Source organism: Dermochelys coriacea, chromosome 1, assembly GCF_009764565.3.
Source record: "Dermochelys coriacea isolate rDerCor1 chromosome 1, rDerCor1.pri.v4, whole genome shotgun sequence".
Taxonomy (NCBI): domain Eukaryota; kingdom Metazoa; phylum Chordata; order Testudines; family Dermochelyidae; genus Dermochelys; species Dermochelys coriacea.
The window spans coordinates 22,832,403-22,854,275 of NC_050068.2; the positions used below are offsets into that span (position 1 = coordinate 22,832,403).

At 38.9% G+C, this 21,873-nt stretch overlaps 1 protein-coding gene across 6 annotated transcripts in view; it reads right to left on the reverse strand.

The window, feature by feature from the left end:
- Nucleotides 1–21,873, reverse strand: part of GRM5 (glutamate metabotropic receptor 5) — a 367,684-nt gene that overhangs the window by 15,504 nt on the left and 330,307 nt on the right. For 4 of the 6 annotated variants that reach the window (XM_038378328.2, XM_038378350.2, XM_038378319.2 and 1 more), the window contains exons 8-9: nucleotides 17,918–18,857; nucleotides 2,094–2,189 (exon numbers count right to left, since the gene is read on the reverse strand). In XM_038378328.2, the coding sequence (XP_038234256.1) occupies nucleotides 2,094–2,189; nucleotides 17,918–18,857 (1,036 nt within the window). Of the gene's footprint in view, nucleotides 1–276; nucleotides 439–2,093; nucleotides 2,190–17,917; nucleotides 18,858–21,873 lie in introns of all 6 variants that reach the window. The other 2 variants (XM_043504133.1, XM_038378367.2) reach the window with 2 other exon arrangements.

Here is a 21,873-nt window from a genome sequence, read left to right on the forward strand (position 1 = left end):
AATAATCAAAGCCTTGTTTCTATGTTTCCTCAAGACTTCAAGCATCACTGTGCCTCTAAATATGGGTTTGATACTTACTGAAAAGGAAGAACACCACCTACACTGCTTTCTGCAGCACCTATGTTTTCTTTGGAAGTCTCCCATCCTATTCAGTTCCAACTCTAGTTAGCTTCTGGGAGCTGATAGAACCACAGCTTGGGCTAGTATGGCTGGAGACAACAAAACACAGCCATAAAATACAAATCTAATATCTTTTAAACAACAAATATTCTTAACTGTTTGAGTAGGTCTTATGAATGACAGTCTTGCTATAGAAGTATTACACTGATAAAGTTTCCAGTCTTTCTGACTATTAGGGCATCATCTTTCACAGGAATCTCTTTCTCATCTCTACTTGGCTCAGATGGATTATACTCTGGAATGCACATAGATTCTTCACTGTGAAGATATAAAATATAGGGAGAGTTTATATATATATAGTTTTATACATGTAGTTTATATATATGTATGTGTAAAGTATTTGTAAAAAGGGGAACTAAACTATGTACAATGAAATACAATTGTTTTACATTTACATGCACTTGTTTCCTCTTCAATTCTCTCTTGTTCAGTGACTCTAACTTGCTTTTAAGGAAAAAACAAATCTAATTGCAGGAAATGGAAGTTAAAAATACCCCCAAAGAACAGAGTGCAGAACACAGACAGGTTGACAAACAAACAGCAGGTGTAGATAAATTTCGAACAACCACATGTGAACGAATGGTGCTGACATTATTTAAGGAGCCAGGATCCCCAGAGTGTGCAATGTTATAATCACATGCCTTGTATGCTTGAGTGAGCGTAGTTAAGCACAAGGGGAACATCATGCTGTGTGCATCTTGGAATGCCTTCCTGCAATTACAGGATGGCTCTCTGGTACAAAAATCAGTAAAGCCAAAGGTAAATTTTGTTCACCCCTTTGGTTATGTATTATGTTAAGGTTACATTTCTAAGTTGTTTATAAAGGGTTAAATACATCTTTTAAGAAGTGGTAAATCAAATTGTTATAGACTGCAATAGAATCTAACAGGTCAATAAGTTGTTTATTATCATGGCTTATAATCATCTATGCTACCTTCTACCGATATGCTTATAACCACGTATGACATATGTTACTCGCCTGTAACACATTGACCATATTAATCATATGTTAATAGAGGTGGTCGGAAAATGGAATTTCCATCCCATGGGAAATTCCAACATTTCAGTATTTGTTTTTGTCCCAACCTGGGATGAAAATTAAAAATCTTGAAACATTTTGATTGGGAAATATGGGGGGGGGCGGAAATCATTGAAACGTTTCATTTCACTAATGTCAAAACATTATAATATCTTATAAAATATGACTCGCAGTGAATATACTTATAATATTAAACATATTATAGAAATATAATAGTAAAATTTAATATAAATGTCAAAATGAAATGTACTGAAATGCGAAAATCTAAATGAAGCGAAATAGTCAGAATTAAACAAAACAAGAACATTGAAATGAAACTAAACAATTAAGTCATGCTCCATTTTGATTTTGAATAATTGTGAAGCTTTTCCATCAAAAATTTTGTTGTCATCAATACATTCCCATGAAACATTTCAATTCTGACAGTAAACTGTTCCATCGATTTTTCCCAACTAGCTCTCTTCATTAATCCTTTAGAAGCTATTTATTAATGTAACCCTTTATATAAAGTATGACCCACATTTAGACAGAACTCAGAATTTGCTTACTTGACAACTAGACTCTGTATTACCATTGCTTATTGTTTCCTTCTAATGGGCTGGCCAGGGGTCTAAAGTTTCTCTTGACAAGAGCCCCATATTATGACAACATCATGAATGACAAGTGGTTCTAATTACCTAAATGAGCATGGTGCCTTTTTGCAGATCAAACATAACATGTAAACCAGTGGTGGCCAAGCTTTTTTCTTTTGGACATACTATACGGGATGCACAGTCATTACAGATAGAGGATCTGGGCCAGCACTGTCCCAGAGGTGCTCCTCTTGCTCACAGACATATCACACTGCCCCCAGGCCACTCCACTGTATGCTTACCTGCTCATTGTAGCTCTCCCACCATTTCCCATACTCCCTTTTGGGGTGAAACACTCTATTTCCGACTTGTGCTGGGCCAGCCTCCTGCCTTTGTACCTAACAAATCATGACAACAACAGGAGCAAACAGAAAGAAATGATTTGTGTGCTCGGCTGCCACCTTGTGCTACAGCTGCTGTGCAGAGTGCCAAACGCGGGAAGGTTGCTATTGCAATGGTGGATATTGCACCAGCCTGCCGTAGGGGTGTTGGAGAAGCTGCATAAAGCCTCCAGGCCCGTGCTCAACACAAGCAGCAGTGCACAGGAGGTGAGCTCAAGCACTTTCTTTGCTCTAGCAGGAGCGGAGTTAATCTGCAGAGTTAAAACCAAACCAGCCTTTTCTCTCTAGTGTTTCACTTGTACCAGGTAAATCAGATGCACAGACCGAATGGAAGATTAAGGGAAAGAGAATTTGAAATTAAAGAGCAAAGAGAAGTTAACTAGTTGCTCCTGGGTCAAAAAGGACAAGACCTGAGTTCTCAATCTTAGCTTACTATCCCTCCCTAAACCACTGAGCTCTGCATCTCTGCAGCATCTAACTCATTCTCTCCATTTGTGAAGCCTGAACACTGACCCGTTTGGATACACCTTGAGCACAATTTAACACTATGAGTGAACATCCATAGCCCACACTTGGGTGAGCAATTGGTACTCAAGGGTCTAATTCATTCCTATGCAGGAGACTAGCGCAAGGCCTGTTCACCACTTACGTCCTCAAAACAGAATTACAGTGGGACTTAATGCAAAGGTCTTATGCTGGCTCTTTGCACAGTGATGAATTTCCCCCTAGTTGCTCAAGTTCTAGTTGTATGAGTTCAAGTAGCCATTTAAATGTCTGAATTTGGAATTTGGAAAACCTACAGAGATACTCATACTGAAAATTGGGACCCCTCTCTTTAAATAGTTGCTTGTGATATTCCACTGTCAGATGCCGTGATCTGCATCACTCATGTTTAGCAAAATTCTTATTAGCAAATCTGTTTGGTTTGATGCCAGTTAGTTAACATGCTCATTAACATGACAGGATCACTAACATAACCATATAGCTAATTTGTGGACAATTTATTAACCGGAGGAAAAGTAGCAAAAGACTAATCCAAAGCCAGAAACGCAGTAAGACAGCAACAATCTGAGGGCAAGCAAAAAGGGAGCAGTACTTTGACTGGCAGTTACAGTAAATGCTGAGTAGGGAAACCATGCCATAGTGAGTGGCAAAGGAAAGAATTAATATAGATCAGCCAAAAAGTTAGTGTAGCAGTGAGCTGGAGACGGCCATGTGTGATGTTCTCAGTGTTGCAAAATCTTGTGTTATTTAAAGGTTCTAACAAGTGAGACACTATCCTGAAGGAAGAAGCAACAATGCTATAAAAAACTGCTACCAAAGACTCCAAAGTAACCCATTGTGCTGTATGTGCAGTGCTCCCAATTATGAATGAAGACCATGCAGGATACATACATCTGAATTGCAAGTTGATTCCTACAGTGGAAGAAAAAGTGGAGGGGCTTGAAGAGCAGATGAAATCACTGAAAGATATAAAAGGGAGTCAAATTGGATCACACAGGTACTTCCAGCTGCACAGGAATCTTAGCTCAAAGAGAACAACAGGAAAGAAAGAAAGAAAGAAAGAAAGAAAGAAAGAAAGAAAGAAAGAAAGAAAGAAAGAAAGAAAGAAAGAAAGAAAGAAAGAGTTTGAACCAAACAGAAGAGAGAGGAGCAAATAAGAGGAGGCGGAATGTAACATCATGGAGGAAAGGGGGTAGGAAAAGCAGGAGAGAAATACAGACACATTTAACCTTGGTATCCAAAATAGATACTCTGCTCTCCATAAGACAGAAGGAAGCAAAGCAGAAGGTAGCATAGATGATTATATAGAGAAGAAAAAGAGCAACCCAGGGAGGTTAGAGGTCAAACTACTGACTATGAGCTGAATGGTGAAAAGTAGCCACCAGAAAAAAAGAAATAAGTAATCCTGATTGGTGATGGTCATAGTGAGAAACCTAGGCTGGGACACTTGTAGCCCAGATAAAGAAAACAGGATAATTTTCTGTCCCCCACGTCCCATTATAAATGTGATAATCAGGATGCTGGATCTTGGAAAGACTGCTGGGGGATCCCAATGATTATAGTCTTTTTGAGACCCAATGACACCTGCGAAAGGAGACTTGATATGATGAAGGGTTTCTTCAAAGACCTGAAAGAAGGGTCTGCTCCATGGTTGCTTATGCAGCACTAATTTTTGCCAGTGTATTTATGTCATTATGAACTCCCTGGACAGATCTCTCTCTAACCTACTCCCTAAAGTCCTCTTCATCTTATAGTGGAGGAAAAGCATCAAAGAGCACATAAAGGCTGTGAGTCTCTCTGCATGGCCTCTGTAGAGCCTGCATGCTTGCTTGCAGTGGAACCATGGAGCTTCTGTAGGATATAGGGTGCCAATGGAGGGCAGGGAATGTGGGGCCTGATTTTGCCCCAATGTTGTCTTTATTTGGAAATACTATAAAAAGATTTTGTTTTTCTTCCTAGTTGTTAAATGCAAAGGTTTTTAAAAAAATTATTAAATCTGAAAGCAAAACACAAACAAAAACCCCTTCAAATATATTTTTCAGTTACCGTTAACAAGTTCTATGCAAAAATTATTTTGCACTTTAAATACAGTCATATGGAGTGAGGCCAAGCCAAGTTCTACTTAACTACTTGTGTACAAGATGATTTCTTCTTTTTTATGCAAGCACCTGAACTATAGAACATCATGATGACTCTATTCAGCAAAAAGGGTAGGAGAGATTTGCTCCTGTGCAGAGGGCCAGTACAAGGGCCATGTACCACTTAAGCTATATTTTGTGGGCATAAGGGGCATACAGGTTTTCTGCTCGTTTTCTGCACAAGGGTGAGTTGCATCCAGAGGTAGGAGTGTTTTATACACAAGGATATGCACCATACGATTTTATCAATAGTAGGACATTTCAAAAGTAATCTATCGTGTGGACCATTTCTGCACTCGCTCCATTTACAAAATTCCCATTGACCCTAGAAAGGGAATTTATAGGTGATCTGCACTTTATATGGGTGATCAGCAGAGTATTATGGAGAGAAGAGTTTGCCTGCAGGCTGAAAGAAAATATGACAATATAGTGTGAGCTGTTGATGTGTGTGCTACATCATGATAATAGATAGAAAACACTAAGTAGGATGTTCAGGTGTAAGAAAACAATGGCCTAATTCTGCAGTCCTCTCTCAGATAAAACTCCCATTGAAGACTAGCAATAATTGAGCCATTGGGAAGCCAAGAGGAATCTAAGAATTGCCATCATGGATCAGACCAGTGGTCTATGTAGTTCTGGCACTGAGAATGGCCAAGTGCAAGACACATTTTCTGGCCTTGCTTTGTCTAATATGAACACATAGCAACAGGCATATTTATAAATACTACTACTACTACTAATACCCTACCACAAGACACTCCTTAGCACACGTTTCACCTTTTGGGGAGAGAAGGAGAGAACAACACGTGCCAGACATGTAGTCACATTGCTTAATGCACTACTGGAAGGCACTCAGATACTATGGTTATGAGCACAGTATAAAAACCTATATAGAACAGAACAGAATAGAAGTACCAATTAATAAGAGGAAGGTACAAGAAACTTTGCAGTAGGCAGGTATTGGGTAACAAATTTCCTCCTGGCCCCCAGTAATTAGAGGTTGAATTATGCCATCAAGCATGAAGGTTTCTATCCCTTCCAAAATTAAAAAAAAGATTAATATAATGACTTAGGATATTCTTGGTCTCCCTATAAATATCTAATACATCTGTGAATTTTGCTAAGCTCTTGGCCTTATTAATATCTTGATGCAATGAGTTAAACGGGTTAACTGAGGATTATGTAAAACACTGTCCCCTTTTGTCAGTTTTGAATTTGCTACCTCTACATTTCATTGGCTCTCTCTTTATTGTGTATTATGAGAAAGGGTAAATAGAAGATCTTGATCTACTTTTCTATAATATTCATTAGTTTTTTTCTTATGCTCTCTAAAAAGAGTAGAACCAATCTCTGATCATGTCAGAGTGTTTCCCTGTCTCAAAATCCTTCTCATCATCAGTCTCTGAACTCCATTGCCTGAATAAGGATTAAATGGGACTGCAGAATTTAGCCCATTGTTCATGCACCACAAAGCAAGAATAATTTGCTGGGGTAGGAGATTAGACAACTGATATAAATTTCTCTCCACTTGCATTTTAAATGGCTCCTCCACTACCATACAGGTATTTTATTGTTATTATTTATTGAATGCCAACAGTGTGCTTGGCTCTGATTATTCACAGAGAAACATAGCATCTCTGATCAACAATGTTTTTCCTTCTCAAGGCAGCAGTAATTTCCTTATAAAACTGAAGCCTGGAGGGATGGAAAAGGTGACATTTCAATAGGAAAAATGAAAAAAACGGAGTCAAATCTGACCATTATTTCCAGGAATGGGCAAAATGGTTAAAAATATGCCTTTTATCATAAACGGCCTTGCAGTAGATCATTCCTAGAACGGAACCCAAACCAAGGTGTTCTGAAACTCCTGGAATGCTTGATTAATCTGTATTTGAAGTTTAAAAATAAAATTTCACCCACCTCTTCATTTCATGATAGGGTGAAGTGTAAGATACTAAAATACAGCAAGAACACCGGTTCTCATGAGAATTCCAGGTACATTTTGCAGACTTCCAAGATCTGAAAATTTTGAATAAGCCTCTGAACTAGACCCTAACTCCACACTAGGGTAAATCACATACCTTTGTGTCCAAATGTTTGCAAAGTGTCTAGGCTGAGATTGACAGTCGTGTTGGTGAATTTGAGCTGACTGACAATCAGCTAACTCACGTTCAAACAGGGCCATAAACTCTAGTCTAGACAAATGCTTAAATATTCTTAGCATGTAGCAGTAGGGCATTCTAGTTATGGGGGGAATGATGTAACCTCTGAGCTCAGCTGGTACAATTACAATCTGGTTGTAAACAGTTTGGAGAAAGCTCCTCTCATGAATTTGTTTCCTTCTAGGATTATGACTACATTTTTGCTGTGCACAGGAGTGGGGACTATGTTGGGGAAGCATGCATGTGAAATGTTGATTGCTCCCTGGCTCACTGGCCAAGTTCCTTCATGCCTCTCCATGACTCTTGTTACAGAACAGATTCTCCAGGATTTTTCAGGTTAGCCAGGGCTATGGGTAATCATTGGCAAGGTGCTTCAGGTTTTCTTGTATCCATATGAAAAGAAGGCAAAATTTGGCCTTTAGAATCAGAGCTAATATGGCCTGAAAAGACTGCTTGTGTCCTTCAGGTGCTGATTCAGCAAAACATTTATGCACATGCTTAAGTCCCACTGACTTCAATGAAACAAAATTACTACTTAGTAATTTGCTGAACCTGACCCTCAGTTTGTTCTCTGTACATTTTCAGGATTAATGATTTCCTCATTCCGGTTTTCTGTGCATATTTCTGAGTATATTTCTTAGCAAACTATAAGCATGTTATGTTTAAATCCCTAAACTCCCAATGTCAAGTAAGAAAGAGCCAAAGTAGTCTATAATGTTAATAATCCATGGATTTAAAGTCCATAATTAGACATCAATGAAATGCTGTCATCTTGTTGCCAGAGTTGCTTTTAATGGTGCTTTTTAATCTATTTGTGCTTGGAATTTACCTAGAAACTTGGGTAAAACCAAGCCTTCCACCTTCCCAGACAGTGATAAATTTTAACGGTGTCAGCTCATACACACATAATATTTTTCAATACTATCTGGCCCTGACACTCGGAAATGATGAAGATTCTACATTTCACAGCAACAGGATAAGCTCTGCCCTTCTCACTAGATAACAGAAACAAACATTTTGTGCATGGAGAGTTCTGAATAGTTTTAAACTGGTAAAGAAAGAACTCTGGAGAATGTTTAATATATTCACTTGATCTGCTACACTGAGCTACAAAACACACTAGAGTTCTTGAAATTCAGTAGTGCAATAATTTGCATACCCTGATGGCATGTCTCCATACTGTACCATTGTGCAGTGACTGGCTTAAAATGGTTTCACTCCCTTATATTATAATAGTTTTGCAATGCCTAAAATAAGTTATATACTGTTGAACACTTCAGGGTTGAGGTTTTTTAACAGAATACAAGCACAATTGCTTAGTGGCACAATTTCGACAAACAAAATTACTTTAAAGCCAAGTTTATAATTTATTTTTTTCCATGTAGGGTGTAATCTTTTTTTTTATAGTCAATTATAATTAAGCAACCATATGTAATTGCAACTGGTGAGTTAAAATGACTTTTCTTGATGTAGAGATCTACAAAGGCTCTGAGGATTGCAGAGGTAGATGGAAAGAGCAGACTGTCAGTGCAGACTGAATAGTGCTCCCATTTATCTTCTTCCTCTAGGGGTGCTATTGAAAAGATAGATCTTCAGAAATCCTACCCATAGAATCCCTGTAATAGTAGAACCCTGTTATTTTACAAACTCTAGTCCATGCACAAAGCCAGTATTCTCACCTCACTTCCCCATAAAAATATAACAATATATGCAGTGTGTGGGGGGTCTCATTACTAAGACCTCATTTCTTTTAGTAATAAATAAGGAAAAATGAACTGTGCACAGTGCTTTATCCTGGCTTTGTGTTAAACATTACAACACGCTGGAAATTTTCAAGCTACTTGAGTCTTGTGGTTTGGAATCCCAAAATATTTACAGATGGAAAAATCACTAAAAACAGTTGATCAGCATTCAGTAAATTACTCTGCAAGGAAGGTCTTCTCTGATTAACACTGTTTTAACTCTATCCTATGTTTCTAGCAAGTCAGCTCTTTCCTTTTTAATTATTTTCTATACGTATTATTAATCTGCTACTTCTTTACTCAATTTTCAGCCTTCCTAATCTGGTTTCAGGATTCTGCCACTGCACGATTTGGATTTTGGAGAAATAAGATTGCAATAATTTCTCAAGCAGGAGAAAAACCCCTGCAAAGCAATGCATTCTTTTGGTCAATTTATTTGTGCTGTAAACGAACCTCAACAGCTGGCAACATACCATATGGACCATATTACCAGACAATAAAAGAAATATAACTGTACCCAAAACTAAAACTGTAGGAAGAGAAAAGAAGTTTTATGGATATAAAGCCTGATTTTAAAGGGTAGCCATTTTAATACCAATAACCAGAGACTGTGCTAAACTAGTTTGGAGAAGTTCAGGTACATCAGGCAATAGTTACCTACTGCTGTCAACTTGCATCTATGGCCAACTTTCATGCACAAGCGCCATCCTTATAGGATTACTTGCAGCTCAGTAGAATTTATGGGTTAGTGCAATGATGGAAAATTAGATAAACAGAGGACACTGTTATGAGGCAAAGAAGTATCCAATTTTTTTTAAAGAGTAATACTGCAGGGGCCCGCCTTCTTTGTTTACTCTTTTCCTTTCTGAAGATATAAGGAAGAGACTTTCTTTTACCTGGTAGCGCATTCCTGCTAACTTTGAAACAGTGTAATTTTTATGTAATTTAATTTGTACAATTCAGCTATGATGCTCAATGCAAAGTTATGGGGATACCATCTTAATAACAAAAATAATTCCAGAAAGTGAACTCAGTGTATGTAGCCAAACAATTTATATCAATCTATCAACAATGTTTTAATTAAATTTTAAGTTGAGAAAAAATCCCCAAACAACAACTCTAGCATTGCACATAAATTAAAATTCATTGTAATCAGAGCATTCAAGAAGATCAATGCATTATACAGATGGAGTGCTTTGGCAGTAATTCATCAAAATAATTTAGACCTAATACCCTTCAGAGAGTTTCGTAAAATATTCCTCAATTATTTTACAATCCTTGAAGTTTAATTAATCACATTATCACACTTGCCCAGAAACACACTGGAGTAAATTGTCTATGCAGAACTGAATGATTCAAAACATTCAACAACTTCCAGATCTCAGTTTTTGTGGTATACGAATTTAGGACAGCTCCAAATTATCTGTTTGGAAAATGAGCAATTAGTAAGTGCAATCAAACCAGTCAAAAAGATGACTGTTTTCTTTGAAAAGTCATACTCTTTTCTTTCTTCTGTCAAAATTGTTCTCTCATCTGTGTAAACTGACAGCTCCATTAAAGTTCATTGAGCTAAACAAGTTTATGCCACATATGGATCTAGCCCCTAGTCTTTTGGGGAATGCTGTAGTTCAAAAGGCAACTTCTGCAATCACATATGTGCAATTAGCATTTACACAATTTAAACTTCTCTTCCACTAAAAATTATCCTTAGCATCTCTTGCATCCTCCTCTCCATTTTCAAGCAGTAATTTTATTGAGCAACTTCCATTATATTTACTACATTGACAGTGGCAGTGAAGTCATAATTTGCTTCTGCTAAGATGTGGGGTTGTGATCCATTATAATTCTTCACTTCTCTTCAACAGTTATAGTTACTCTAAGAGTATTGTCTCTGGAACATCAAGTCATTTCTGGGTCAAGGGATGGGTTATTTGTATGTCACCTCTTAAGAGCTGGTTTCTCCCCTAAGTCACAAGGACAGATCCTACAGAAAGGCTTTCTGCTTCTGACCTCTGATCATTAGTAGAAGAAAAGGCAGGCTATGAAAGATGGCTAAATTTCTCTATGTCAGAATACAACTAATTAGAGATGCCATTCGCATCTCACAGATGTTCTAGTAGTTATGGAGGCAAACACCATATATGGTGAAAATGCAGCCTGAGTTTCATGGAGCCATCAGTCCTGTGCATGATAGGGAGTTGAAGATAAATCTAACCACTAGAAACTGCACATACCGCCTAACAGAGAAACTGCTTCTCATGAGCACAAATGTGTGTCTGTTAAAGGTTGTACTTTGTGTGCCAGTCACAACATACTGTGTCAGAGGGCAGTAAAATCACTACTCAAACCAGTGACAATTACAATGCTATAGATATTGTACAGTCTTAATTTTTCAGGGAAGCATAGTAAGTGGCAGAGACATAAAGAACATTTAATTGTGACTGACTTTTAAAAATATTTGAAGACAAATGTTTTTGAAAGTGATTTACTATTATTCTTAATTATTTATAGTCACTAGTATATCATTTTATATACCACACTAGAATTTTCCTTTACATTTACTCATTATCCACATTCTAAAAGTCAGGAAGTCCTTGTTTGAATATGAATAATCACATTTCTTTTCAGCATTTTGCAATGTTCACCTAATATATACAGTCACCTTTCAAGCCTGTTCTGTTTCTAAATGCGTACAGCATACAACCCTTTTGGTGTGCGTAGTCAGTATAAATAGTGATCCAAAATAGGGATAGGTCATTACAAGCAGCTCTGGAGCCATCCTTCCAACTGATCTTAACATAGTGAAACTACCACCTTCTTACTATCTCTCTGTTTGGGCCAGAACACCAGTCTGAGCAGAACTACAACAATTTGTAAGAACTGTAAACAACTAATGTATAAAATTCCAAAGCCTGTTATTTCTATGCGAAAGAAGTGCTCTTCTTTAAGATCTTCTCTGTATTTATCTATTTGCCTTGCCATCTGATGTACCTATTAACTCATCAGTCTCTTCAGTCCAACAGACCTCTAAGATTTGCTCAGCCTTTTGGTTGTAATGGATGTGATCTTGATTCTTAAAGACTATGCCCTGACGTAAAACACCAGTAGACAAAAAATGCCTCAAATAATTGGGTATTGAGAAAGAATTATACACATGTTCAAGAACTTGTCCACACCTCTGATTAATCAAGACAGGAACTGTGTCTTTGCAAATTGGCATTGGTACTAATAAATGCCCTGTGTTCTGACAGAATAAGGTGTAGCCGACTCTAACGACAAACTTCTTACTTAGTGGGGATATGGAAAACAAGTGCCTGCCATCAAACAACAAGGCCCAGTTTTCAGCAAGGATCAGCTATCTTCTCCTGCTGCATCATTCTGGCTTGTGTTCTTCACAGCATGGCCTTGTCTTCTTTCCTCGATTAAAAAGTTCCATATCAGGCAAAAATCCTTTTACTTCCCTTAGGATTTTCATCTCAGTAAGGTACATAGAATTTGAATCTTTCTCGGGCTCATCACTGGCATTGCATTGCTGGTGAATATGCATACTGACAGCTCCTGACCCAACAGCTTGAAGTCCATGTCTCAGAGTCTGTCCACTGGTTCATGGACTTGTCATCCATCCACTCAAAATCTGCTACCTGGACTATATGAATGGCTAAAATATTGCTTATAGTAGACTCTATCCTACAGCAGGTTGGTATAATGCCAGGATTCAATGACAAATACTTGACTTGAATGGGCTGGTTTCCCAATGGCTGGAAACTCAGGGCATCTCCAGAGTCTTCTAAATAACAAATAATAGCAACAATTCACTCTTATATGTCAGTGGAGTCTCTTAAAAGAGTTGCTTTGTCTCAGCAGACGTGGAAAAGAGGACTGATTTCTTCATTGTGATGCACTGGCTTTGCTGAGGGTACTGCAGCAAAGACAAACACATTTAAAGAGTCTCTAGTTGTAATGCTGTAAATCTCCAGAGTGAAATACAAACAACAACTAATCAAACTCATTAATAATACTCTCAAAATACTGCACAATTAATTTGCATCAGTAGAATCTTGCTAATTCACACCAATTATTGGGAGTCCCATAGTGAATTACTGAATTTTATGAATTCACAAATAGTGAACAAATATAATAAAAGATCAGGATAAAACATCACAAAATATACTTTATTAATTTCTTTGAGAACTGCAGTTTAATTTTAATTCTTTAAGAAATACTGCATAATAAACTTTTCATTCCACCAGGAACTCAGAAGGGATGCTAAACAGCAGCTAATAAAACTAGACATTTTAAAAATTAGAAAGTCTGGGTAACTTGCATCCAAGAGCTGTGAAAGAGCTGGCTGAGAGCTCTCTCAACCAGTAATGTTTATTTTCAAGAAGTCTTGGAACACTGGGGAAGTTCCAGATGATGGGAAGAAGCTAATGTTGTGCCAATATTTACAAAGGGTAAATGGGATGACCAGAGTAACTGTAGTCCTGTTACCCTAACATTAACCCCAGGCAAAGGTATGATAAGATCAAGTGACTGGAAGACGAAGCTAGACAAATTCAGACTGGAAATAAGGTGCACATTTTTAACAGTGAAGATAATTAACTATTAGAACAACTTTCTAAGGGCTATGAATAGGATAGATTCTCTATCACTGGCAATTTTAAAATCAAGATCGGATGTTTTTTCTAATGATATGCTCCAGTTCAAAGAGGGATTAATTTGGGGAAGTCCTATCACCTGTGTTGTACAGGAGATCAGACTAGATGATCACAATGGTCCCTTTGGGCCTTAGTATGCACGAATCTACAAATCTAAGCAATGTGCTAATGAAGTTTTAGTAATACCAAATATTACTACCACACTTTGTTATTAAACTTTAATGCTAATGGACTCTGCAAGTTTTCTGTGGAAGCAGAAATTAATTGGAATCCTTCTGTGTTCACAGGCTCTATCTTGCTGTTCACATCTGGATGGGTGAAGAGTTTCAAGTGCTGAAGAATTGAAACACATGGTCAGTTGACCATCTACTTAGTCAGCTGCTTTTGAGTGACTACTATGTATCATTCTATGTACATACTCCTGCTATGTAACTATCTCTACAACTAGCTTTACAGTATGGCTCACGCTTTACAGTATGGCTCAGTGTCACCAAGAGTAAGTGGCCAATCTTGATTTGTCACTTTTGTGTACATTTGATGATCCCAATTGACTCTGTCTTCTGTGTGACTGCTGATGGCATTTCCACCCAGGTGGGCTCCTACATCATCACAGAAGGTGTGGCCAGTTAGGACAGCAGCAGCTGCCTGAAAAGGTTGCAGAAATCATAAGATGATTACCCTTACCTCTCACTGTCTTTTAAAAAAGTGGATCTGGGTGTGGGGGGACTAAGTGGGGGCAATTGGGAAGGAGCATTTGAGACCTCCCCAGCTCTGGGGACAGGGAGAGCTAAAAAATCACCCTTCAAAAGGAAAATGAATGAGCAAGTGATGGCCCAGGCCTGAGCTAAGGAGGAGGTCTTGGATGGATGCACACCTATCCTGGTATTTGTGAGCATAAGCTGGGCATAAGGAAACGTGCCTGTGTGCTTTTGGGAATGCACATTTTAAGGGATAGGCTAATACAGACACAATTGTACTGCTGAATAAACTTTCCCGTGAGATTCAGACCTAAGAAGTCAGATAGAACCATTGGAACATCACTTCCAATCTCTGTGCAATAGTAGATATATTCCAAACCTTTTGCTTCTGGTCCCAGCTAGGAATGCTACAAGAGCAGATTTTGTGGAAACATTATGTGGTTTCATCCAGGCTTGGGCATGGAAGTCCATGAAAAATGAGGATGAGACACTTCACCCAAATATTTTAGAATCTTAAAAAAATGTTTGGTTGATATTTTGTGCTAAAAATTGCAGAGGCTTTGGGAGTGAATAAGGTATTCATTTTTTTCCGAACCAATTTGCCCATCTCTCGACTCCTAGATACTATGGTGACTAAGTACTCTAGAAATCCAGAAATAAGATCAGATGAAAGATAAGTAGGCTGTGCATCTTTGATTCTGGCTATGATGTGTTGTACATAATACTTTGTGGATTTGCTTCAATTAATGTTGTGCATTGATTTGATACATGATCTTTTCTTTTAATTGAGGAGGGAATTTATTTGGGTGGATTTTGCAAAATCAGAAGAGCTTGCATTAAATTCACATGAATTTCATTTCATTGGGTAATGAATATTTTTGTAAGTCGCACTCTCTACATATTTCAGCACTTGAATGCTCATTTCAGCATATAGCCATGGTATTTCTGAGTTTTTGAATTGAACAGCACCTTATGCAAAAAGTCATTTAGGATTCTAACAGATGTACTACTTTATTTAGGCAAGAGCAGTCTCTTTATCTGTCATTTTGCAGCTGATGTGAAAGCTTTGAATGGAGCCATGGCATTATCTGTTTGACAATAATTTGATGGAATACTACATTGTGGTATAAATTAGTGTCAAGAAGCAAAATGTTAATGATAGGGGCCCTTCCATGCACTGGTGACTTAAATAGCATGTTTCCTTAAAAACTCAACAATGACTCACTCCCTATTTAAATAAAACCCCTCTATGCTATTTAAATATGTTGTGTAGTTCTGGTGCATATTTTCTTTGATTGCAAGTACTTTAGTGTTGACTTGAATAGGTTGCAAATAGTTGAGCATAGTACTGATTTATTCTCTGAAATATGTTACTTTATACACCATATTATTATTGAGAAGCGTTTGACCATTAAATAAAATGATGTTCATATAGTATAGTGGGCAGAATTAAAGTTGAGAAAGCTTTTCTGTTCCACCTTGGAGATGACATTAGATCTCGGTAGACTCAGGAGTGGAATCTTAAATTTACCTTATGAATTTAATGTTACTATTTAAAATGCAAACCCAAAAAGTATAAAAAAGGCCTGACCCACAGAAAGTTTTTGATGGATTAATGGACCTTTTTAATTCATGGTCAGATTCTCAGTTGCTGTAAATTGGCATAGCTCTGTTGAGCTCAATGGAGCTATTCTAGTTGGGATCACCTGAGGGTCTGCTTTCATACATTTTAGAAGTCATTTATCCATGCTCCTCACAAATAAAGGAACTATTTCCCCCTAGAATTCAGATTAAATGGACTTGCTGTTAATTTTTACCCTACTGTAAATCAGCTTAATTTAGTTCTGTTTTCAAACAGATAGGTCAATCTGATAGTTTGGGGGCACATGCTTCTTGTATATATGTACATTGCATTCTGAGTGCTGTATAGAGCCAAGCTCACTACCAGCAAAATAGTAACAATAAAGAAGAACAAATTACTGGTTTATTGTTTCTTTTTTGTTAGAACTCAATGCTCAGGGCACATGTGTATTGACTGTTAAAAACACAACAGTAATTTCAGGTCAGTGTCCAACAAACTTTTCCAGCTGGATCTTCCCTAAAACTAAGAGCTTCTGTCAAACCAAACCAACTGCTACTCCCTACTACTTAGAAAAATCCTGGCGAGCAAATAGGCCTTGCAGCCTGACCTGAAGTTGAACACATTTGGACTCTAATGATCCAAAGCAGGAAGAATATTCCACAGCTGAACCTTTTTCATGGAGAACATTTGCTTCTAACCCCTTACAGACAAAACATGGAGCTGATAGCTTGAGCACTTTGGATGATCTCAACTGCCCAGGTATCGCACGGAGAGAACCTCTATCTGAAGTACCTATGTTTCAACTCATTTAAAACTCACATCTTAAATTGCACCTAGAAATGAACTGGAAGCGAGTGTTGATCACAGTGTGCCCGTGTAACATATTTCTTTCATAACATAAGCCTATACTGACAGGCACCGTCTGCATTAGCGGAAATTTCAGAGTGGTCTTAAGCAGTCACCTTGCAGAGTACACTGTAATAACTGAGGTGAGAAAAGCGTGTGGCAAAGGCTGCACCTCCTTCCACCCGGTACAAGTGTGCACTTGACCCTGATTACTACCTGTGCATCAAGAAGCATACGGAAGCAAACTCCCCCTGATTTCAATAGCCATTGGCAATGTATATGTGAAGGCATCCAATTCATAAGCCCTAAAATGCATGCCCTGGTTCCCATTTATTTCAATGTGGAATGGAATTTGTCCCTCTGTAATTTCAATGCAATACAAACAAAGCTAAGTAATAAAAAGGTATTTCTGCACCTGTACATAGCCAGGTCTTTTCCCACATAGCAGCATTTAGCCTGCTGAAATCAGTCCCATTGCAACCATGCCACAAGTGGTAGGGACCAAAAGAAGTAAGTGAACCTTCTCTATTCCATCTCCAAGGCTAGACTGTATCTCCTCCTAAGATGGGCTTCTGTTGTTCACCTACAAATTCTTGTGCCCTGAATATGCATCTTTTCTTGATGACCATTAAGGGCAAATGCTTCATTGGGAAGTAGTACTTGGTCAATGGCAGGACAAAGTACGGTTGCAAGAGTGTAACCTGTTGACAGCAGGAATTAAGGAGATTGAGAGGATGGAAAAAGAGAAGGATCTCAGGAAAAAGGAGAGAAGGTAGATGAGGGCAAAAGAGTAAAGACTGGAAGAGAGTATAAGAGAAAGGAAAATAAGAGAATGGTAGAGAAGGGGTAGAATAGTCACATGAAATAAATCCCTGGAGGCTCAAGAATTGCTACTAATGACCCAATTTGTATTGATAGCTTCACCTCTGATTATGAAGCTTTAGCAGCAATTCTGTTGTCTTACTGTTGTGACTAGATATAAATACAGTATGTTAGTGGCTATGACTTTCACCAGAGTGAAAGAGATTTCGAACGAACACGTTCAGGAAAAGGCAATCGTTTATATTTCTTGCGGGAGGGTGTTATGATCTTATTTCCCTCTCTTTAACACATATGCAGTTGACTCAGCTGATGCTTTCCAACTAGTAATTATGCTTGCTTATATTTGGTTTGCTACTCTAAATGGTCTTCACCCATAGGCGGCCTTTTGCCTGAAACAGACCTACCATGAAACTGAGATAACACAGGAGTCCATATCTGCCCATCCTAGGTGAAATACATCCCAGTGCAGAGGTGAAGTAAATTAAATTGGCTCCTATTTCTCCTTCCACTAGTATTATTCCACACTCAGAAGACCATAATTGCTCCAAACACTCCCATATTCGCAAAATTTACCTTAGAGTTTCACCAGATGATCCCCTTCTTTTCCATAGGTTGACCAGGCTACTTGAGCGGCTTGCAGCTGAAGATGACTTTCCATCCCCTACATGCATGCGGACCACGGTCGATGTGGTAAACGCGCTGCGTACATTCCTTTCTGGCTTAGCGAGGATGATGTACACCTTTGGCACAAACATGCAGCCAAGGGCCACAGTGGCACTCAGGCTTACAGAAAAACACATGGTGATTATCTTGTAGTTGCTACCAAAATATATGGGCACAAAGGCCAGCCAAATGATACAGGTGGTATACATTGTAAAGGCGATATACTTCGCTTCATTGAAATTAGCTGGGACATTTCTGGTCTTAAATGCATAAAAGGTGCAACTTAAAATTAATAATCCATTGTATCCAAGGGGAGTTACGACACCCAAGTTGGTGGTGTTACAAATCAAGTAGACCTCTCGGATACTTGGATAATCATGCATTATATCTGGTGGCTCCATTATGAAAAGGGCAACAATTATGCCTAACTGTATACATATTAATATAAATGCAATAACCAACTGGGCACAGGCACTCATGAACCTAGGTTTCTTTGTACAGATTTTCTTCTTGCTGCCAGCTAGAATTCTTGCAATGCGGTTGGTTTTAGTTACTAGGGCAGAGTAACTCATAGCTGGGGACAGACCGATGCCAATTCTTTGAAGGTAACAATAAATCCGTTGAGGCTTTGCAATGAGACAGAAAGTACACAAGTAACCCAAGCAGATGCCAGCGAGAATAATGTAGCAGAGTTCTCGGCTGGATGACTTGACAACTGGGGTATCGCGGTACATGATGAATATAGCTGTAACAAACAGGGTGGCCAGTAGACCCAGACAGGAAAAAACAACTGCTGCTATTGGTTCAGGATCGCCCCATCTGAGGTACTGGACTGGGATGTGATCACAACCTGTTTTAAAAGAAAAAGTGGCAAACTGAAATATAAAAAGTCAGATTGGTATAATTACAGTTTCTTCTTGCTAATTTTATGTAATTTTAGTCTTTCCATAACTTTTCAGAGATGCATGTATACAGAATGACAATGGACTAATGTTTAGATGACATTGCTAGGATGGCACGAGACATTTTTCAGTGTTATCTTATCTTAGTAATGTAGAGCATCTTATTTTGAGCCCGTGGTGACATCTTCTAAAAAAGGCCAGTACAAGCAGACATTTGGAGTGCGAATTGCAAAAGCATTCAGCACTGGCCTACTTCAATTGACTTCAGAGAGTTAGGCCAACTTGAGAGCTTTTGAGCAGGCCACCTATAGTCATCCTGTGTATTTTGGCTTTTTATGTGTAATTATAATAATTTATCAGCCATTTTCACAGTCATATTACATGAAATTGAATGCAGTTACTTTGTAGTAATATACACTTCAGTGAGGCACCACATCTTCAGCACGACCAGGTATGCTATATTCTGTGGACTATATTGTTGCCTCCATCTCTTTGAACAGAGATGACAGGGATCTTTCTTTGTCTCTCAGGGGGCATGGAAGGACAGAGTGCTGCTTCCTCAGCACTATTACCCCTTTTTCCGCTCCTTTTCTTGGGTGTTCTATGGGATCAGAATGCACAGCTGGGGTGTAGCGGGGGGCCTGATAACAATCACTCTCTATGTCATTGTATCCTTCCTTTGGGGTGAAAGTAACTTAAAGGGCTTACCAGTACACCAGAGTCCTGAGAGGGGGCATGGCCTCAACTGAAAGAGGCGTGGCCTCAACTGGAAGAGGCGGGGCCTTTAAATCAAGATTTAAAGGCCCTGGGGCTCCGGCAGGGAGCCACGGGGCTTTTAAATCACCCCCCGGAGCCCTGCCACCACTACCCTGGGGCTCCAGCAGCAAGGCTCGGGCAACGATTTAAAGGGCCCGAGGCTCCGGCCGTTGCAGGGAGCCCTGAGCCATTTAAAGAACCAGCCTGAGGAAGCCGGTCTGGTCCGGCACAGCATACCAGCTCTTTCAGTATGCCATACCGGACCATACTAGCTTACTTTCACCTCTGTGTCCCTTCATCCTCATGAGACATTTTGCAAGTAAGGCCTTGTCTTCACAAGACAAATGGCACTGAGTTGACTAGACAGGTTTAGAAACCAGCTGAATTAAATCAGTGCAAAGCCTTCTCATTGACACTTGTATTTTGGTCTAGTGTTTATATGTATTTAGTTTCAGCCAGTAAGGAATCAAATTAAGCTCAGAATAATTCACTCTTATACCAAATTAAGGCCATTTACACTTGGGTATTGCACCGATTTAATAAAACCAACTCTAAACTGCTATAGATAAATTTTCTCATGGAATACAATATCAGGGTTGGAAGGGACCTCAGGAGATCATCTAGTCCAATCCCCTGCTCAAAGCAGGACTAATCCCCAATTTTTGCCCCAGATCCCTAAATGGCCCCCTCAAGGATTGAACTCACAACCCTGTGTTTAGCAGGCCAATGCTCAAACCACTGAGCTATCCCTCTCCCCCAAGGAGGAGATGAGACCTATGTTAGTGCTGTCTCTATTGTCAGCCTTGATTTGGCTGGTTTCATCCTCTGCAATGTGGAACTTTTTCTGGGTGATGGGCTGTTCCCAGGGGAGCAGCCAGATGTGGAGCCCTTGGCAACCCGGCTCCATTAGAGCTTTGTTGTGATAAGGGCTGATTGGCATTGCACAGGGGTCTCTGAATAGATGCACCTGCCTCTGAGAATCCCAAGGGATCTTGTTTATCTTGTGGCCAAATCCCCAGTCAGTCCCACAAGAGGAACCGCAGCCCCCTTAAGGGAAGACTAGCTGGGGAAGTCTGAGGTTTCCTTCACAGAGCCAGTGGCACCAACTCTCGCCATTTGATTGCAAGCCTCACAACATGTGGTATTTTTCTTAAAGCCTCAGTTGCTGGAATCCATAGATTATGTGGGAATCTGAGCTTTCACTTAAAAAAAGTAAGTTTATAACCCTCACGGTTACAGAGAAAAGCTTGAACACGTGAAATAAATTAATCCTAAAGACTCACAAATCAGAAGGAAAATGAAAAGAACCCCAATATTTATTTATTTATTAAAACCACAGCATGATTTTTAAGCCAATCTCTTGATTTTCTGTATATTGATTTGGGATTTTTGAAGGCTTGAGCTTGGCAATACTGCCTGTGCTATGTAGGAGCAGCCCACATAATATATGGTTCTCAGGCCTTTTACACTTGTTCCGTGCCTACATAATTCAAACACTGATTATTTTGTAAATCATCATTTTTCAGACCACACTGTTTGATTAGCTATTAATAACATAAACTTCTGTCAATTTATCACTAATACCAATGCTAATAATATTTAATCAAAATAAAGACATGCAACTTTTGTACTGTTACTTCCATAATAATGATGGCTTACAGTTCAAAATGCACGTAGCTACCATGGTGAAAGGTGCTTAAGGAAAACTTGACAGAAAGGCACTAATGGATGCCCTGTAATCTCGCATTAACACATCATTCCATTTTCCCATAGCTATAACTTTAACAATCAATGCCACAGTGAATTAAATATTTCCTAATCAGGAAACTAACTGCTGGTCTCATCAGCCCCCATGTTGCTGACCTATGACTCTCCAGGCTGGAAGAGATGACTCAGTTCATTTTCTTAGCTAATATGGGAGGATATGGAAACACTTTGTATATGGCTGGACCCAGAAAGTGACACTTCTCTCTTTGCAGGGTGAGGAGGAGCAGGCCAGGCCGGAGCGGCTGCACGGTGAGCTGACAGCTGTTTATATCTTACCCAATCTATGTGTTTATTTACCTACATTCTTTTAGGATTTGATCCAAAGACCATTGAAGTCAATGGAAAAACTCCTATTGACTTCAATGGGTTTTGGATCAGGCCCATACTGCTCCCCACACTGAATGTCCCTTTTATAGGTGACATCTCTCACTACTGTCAAAG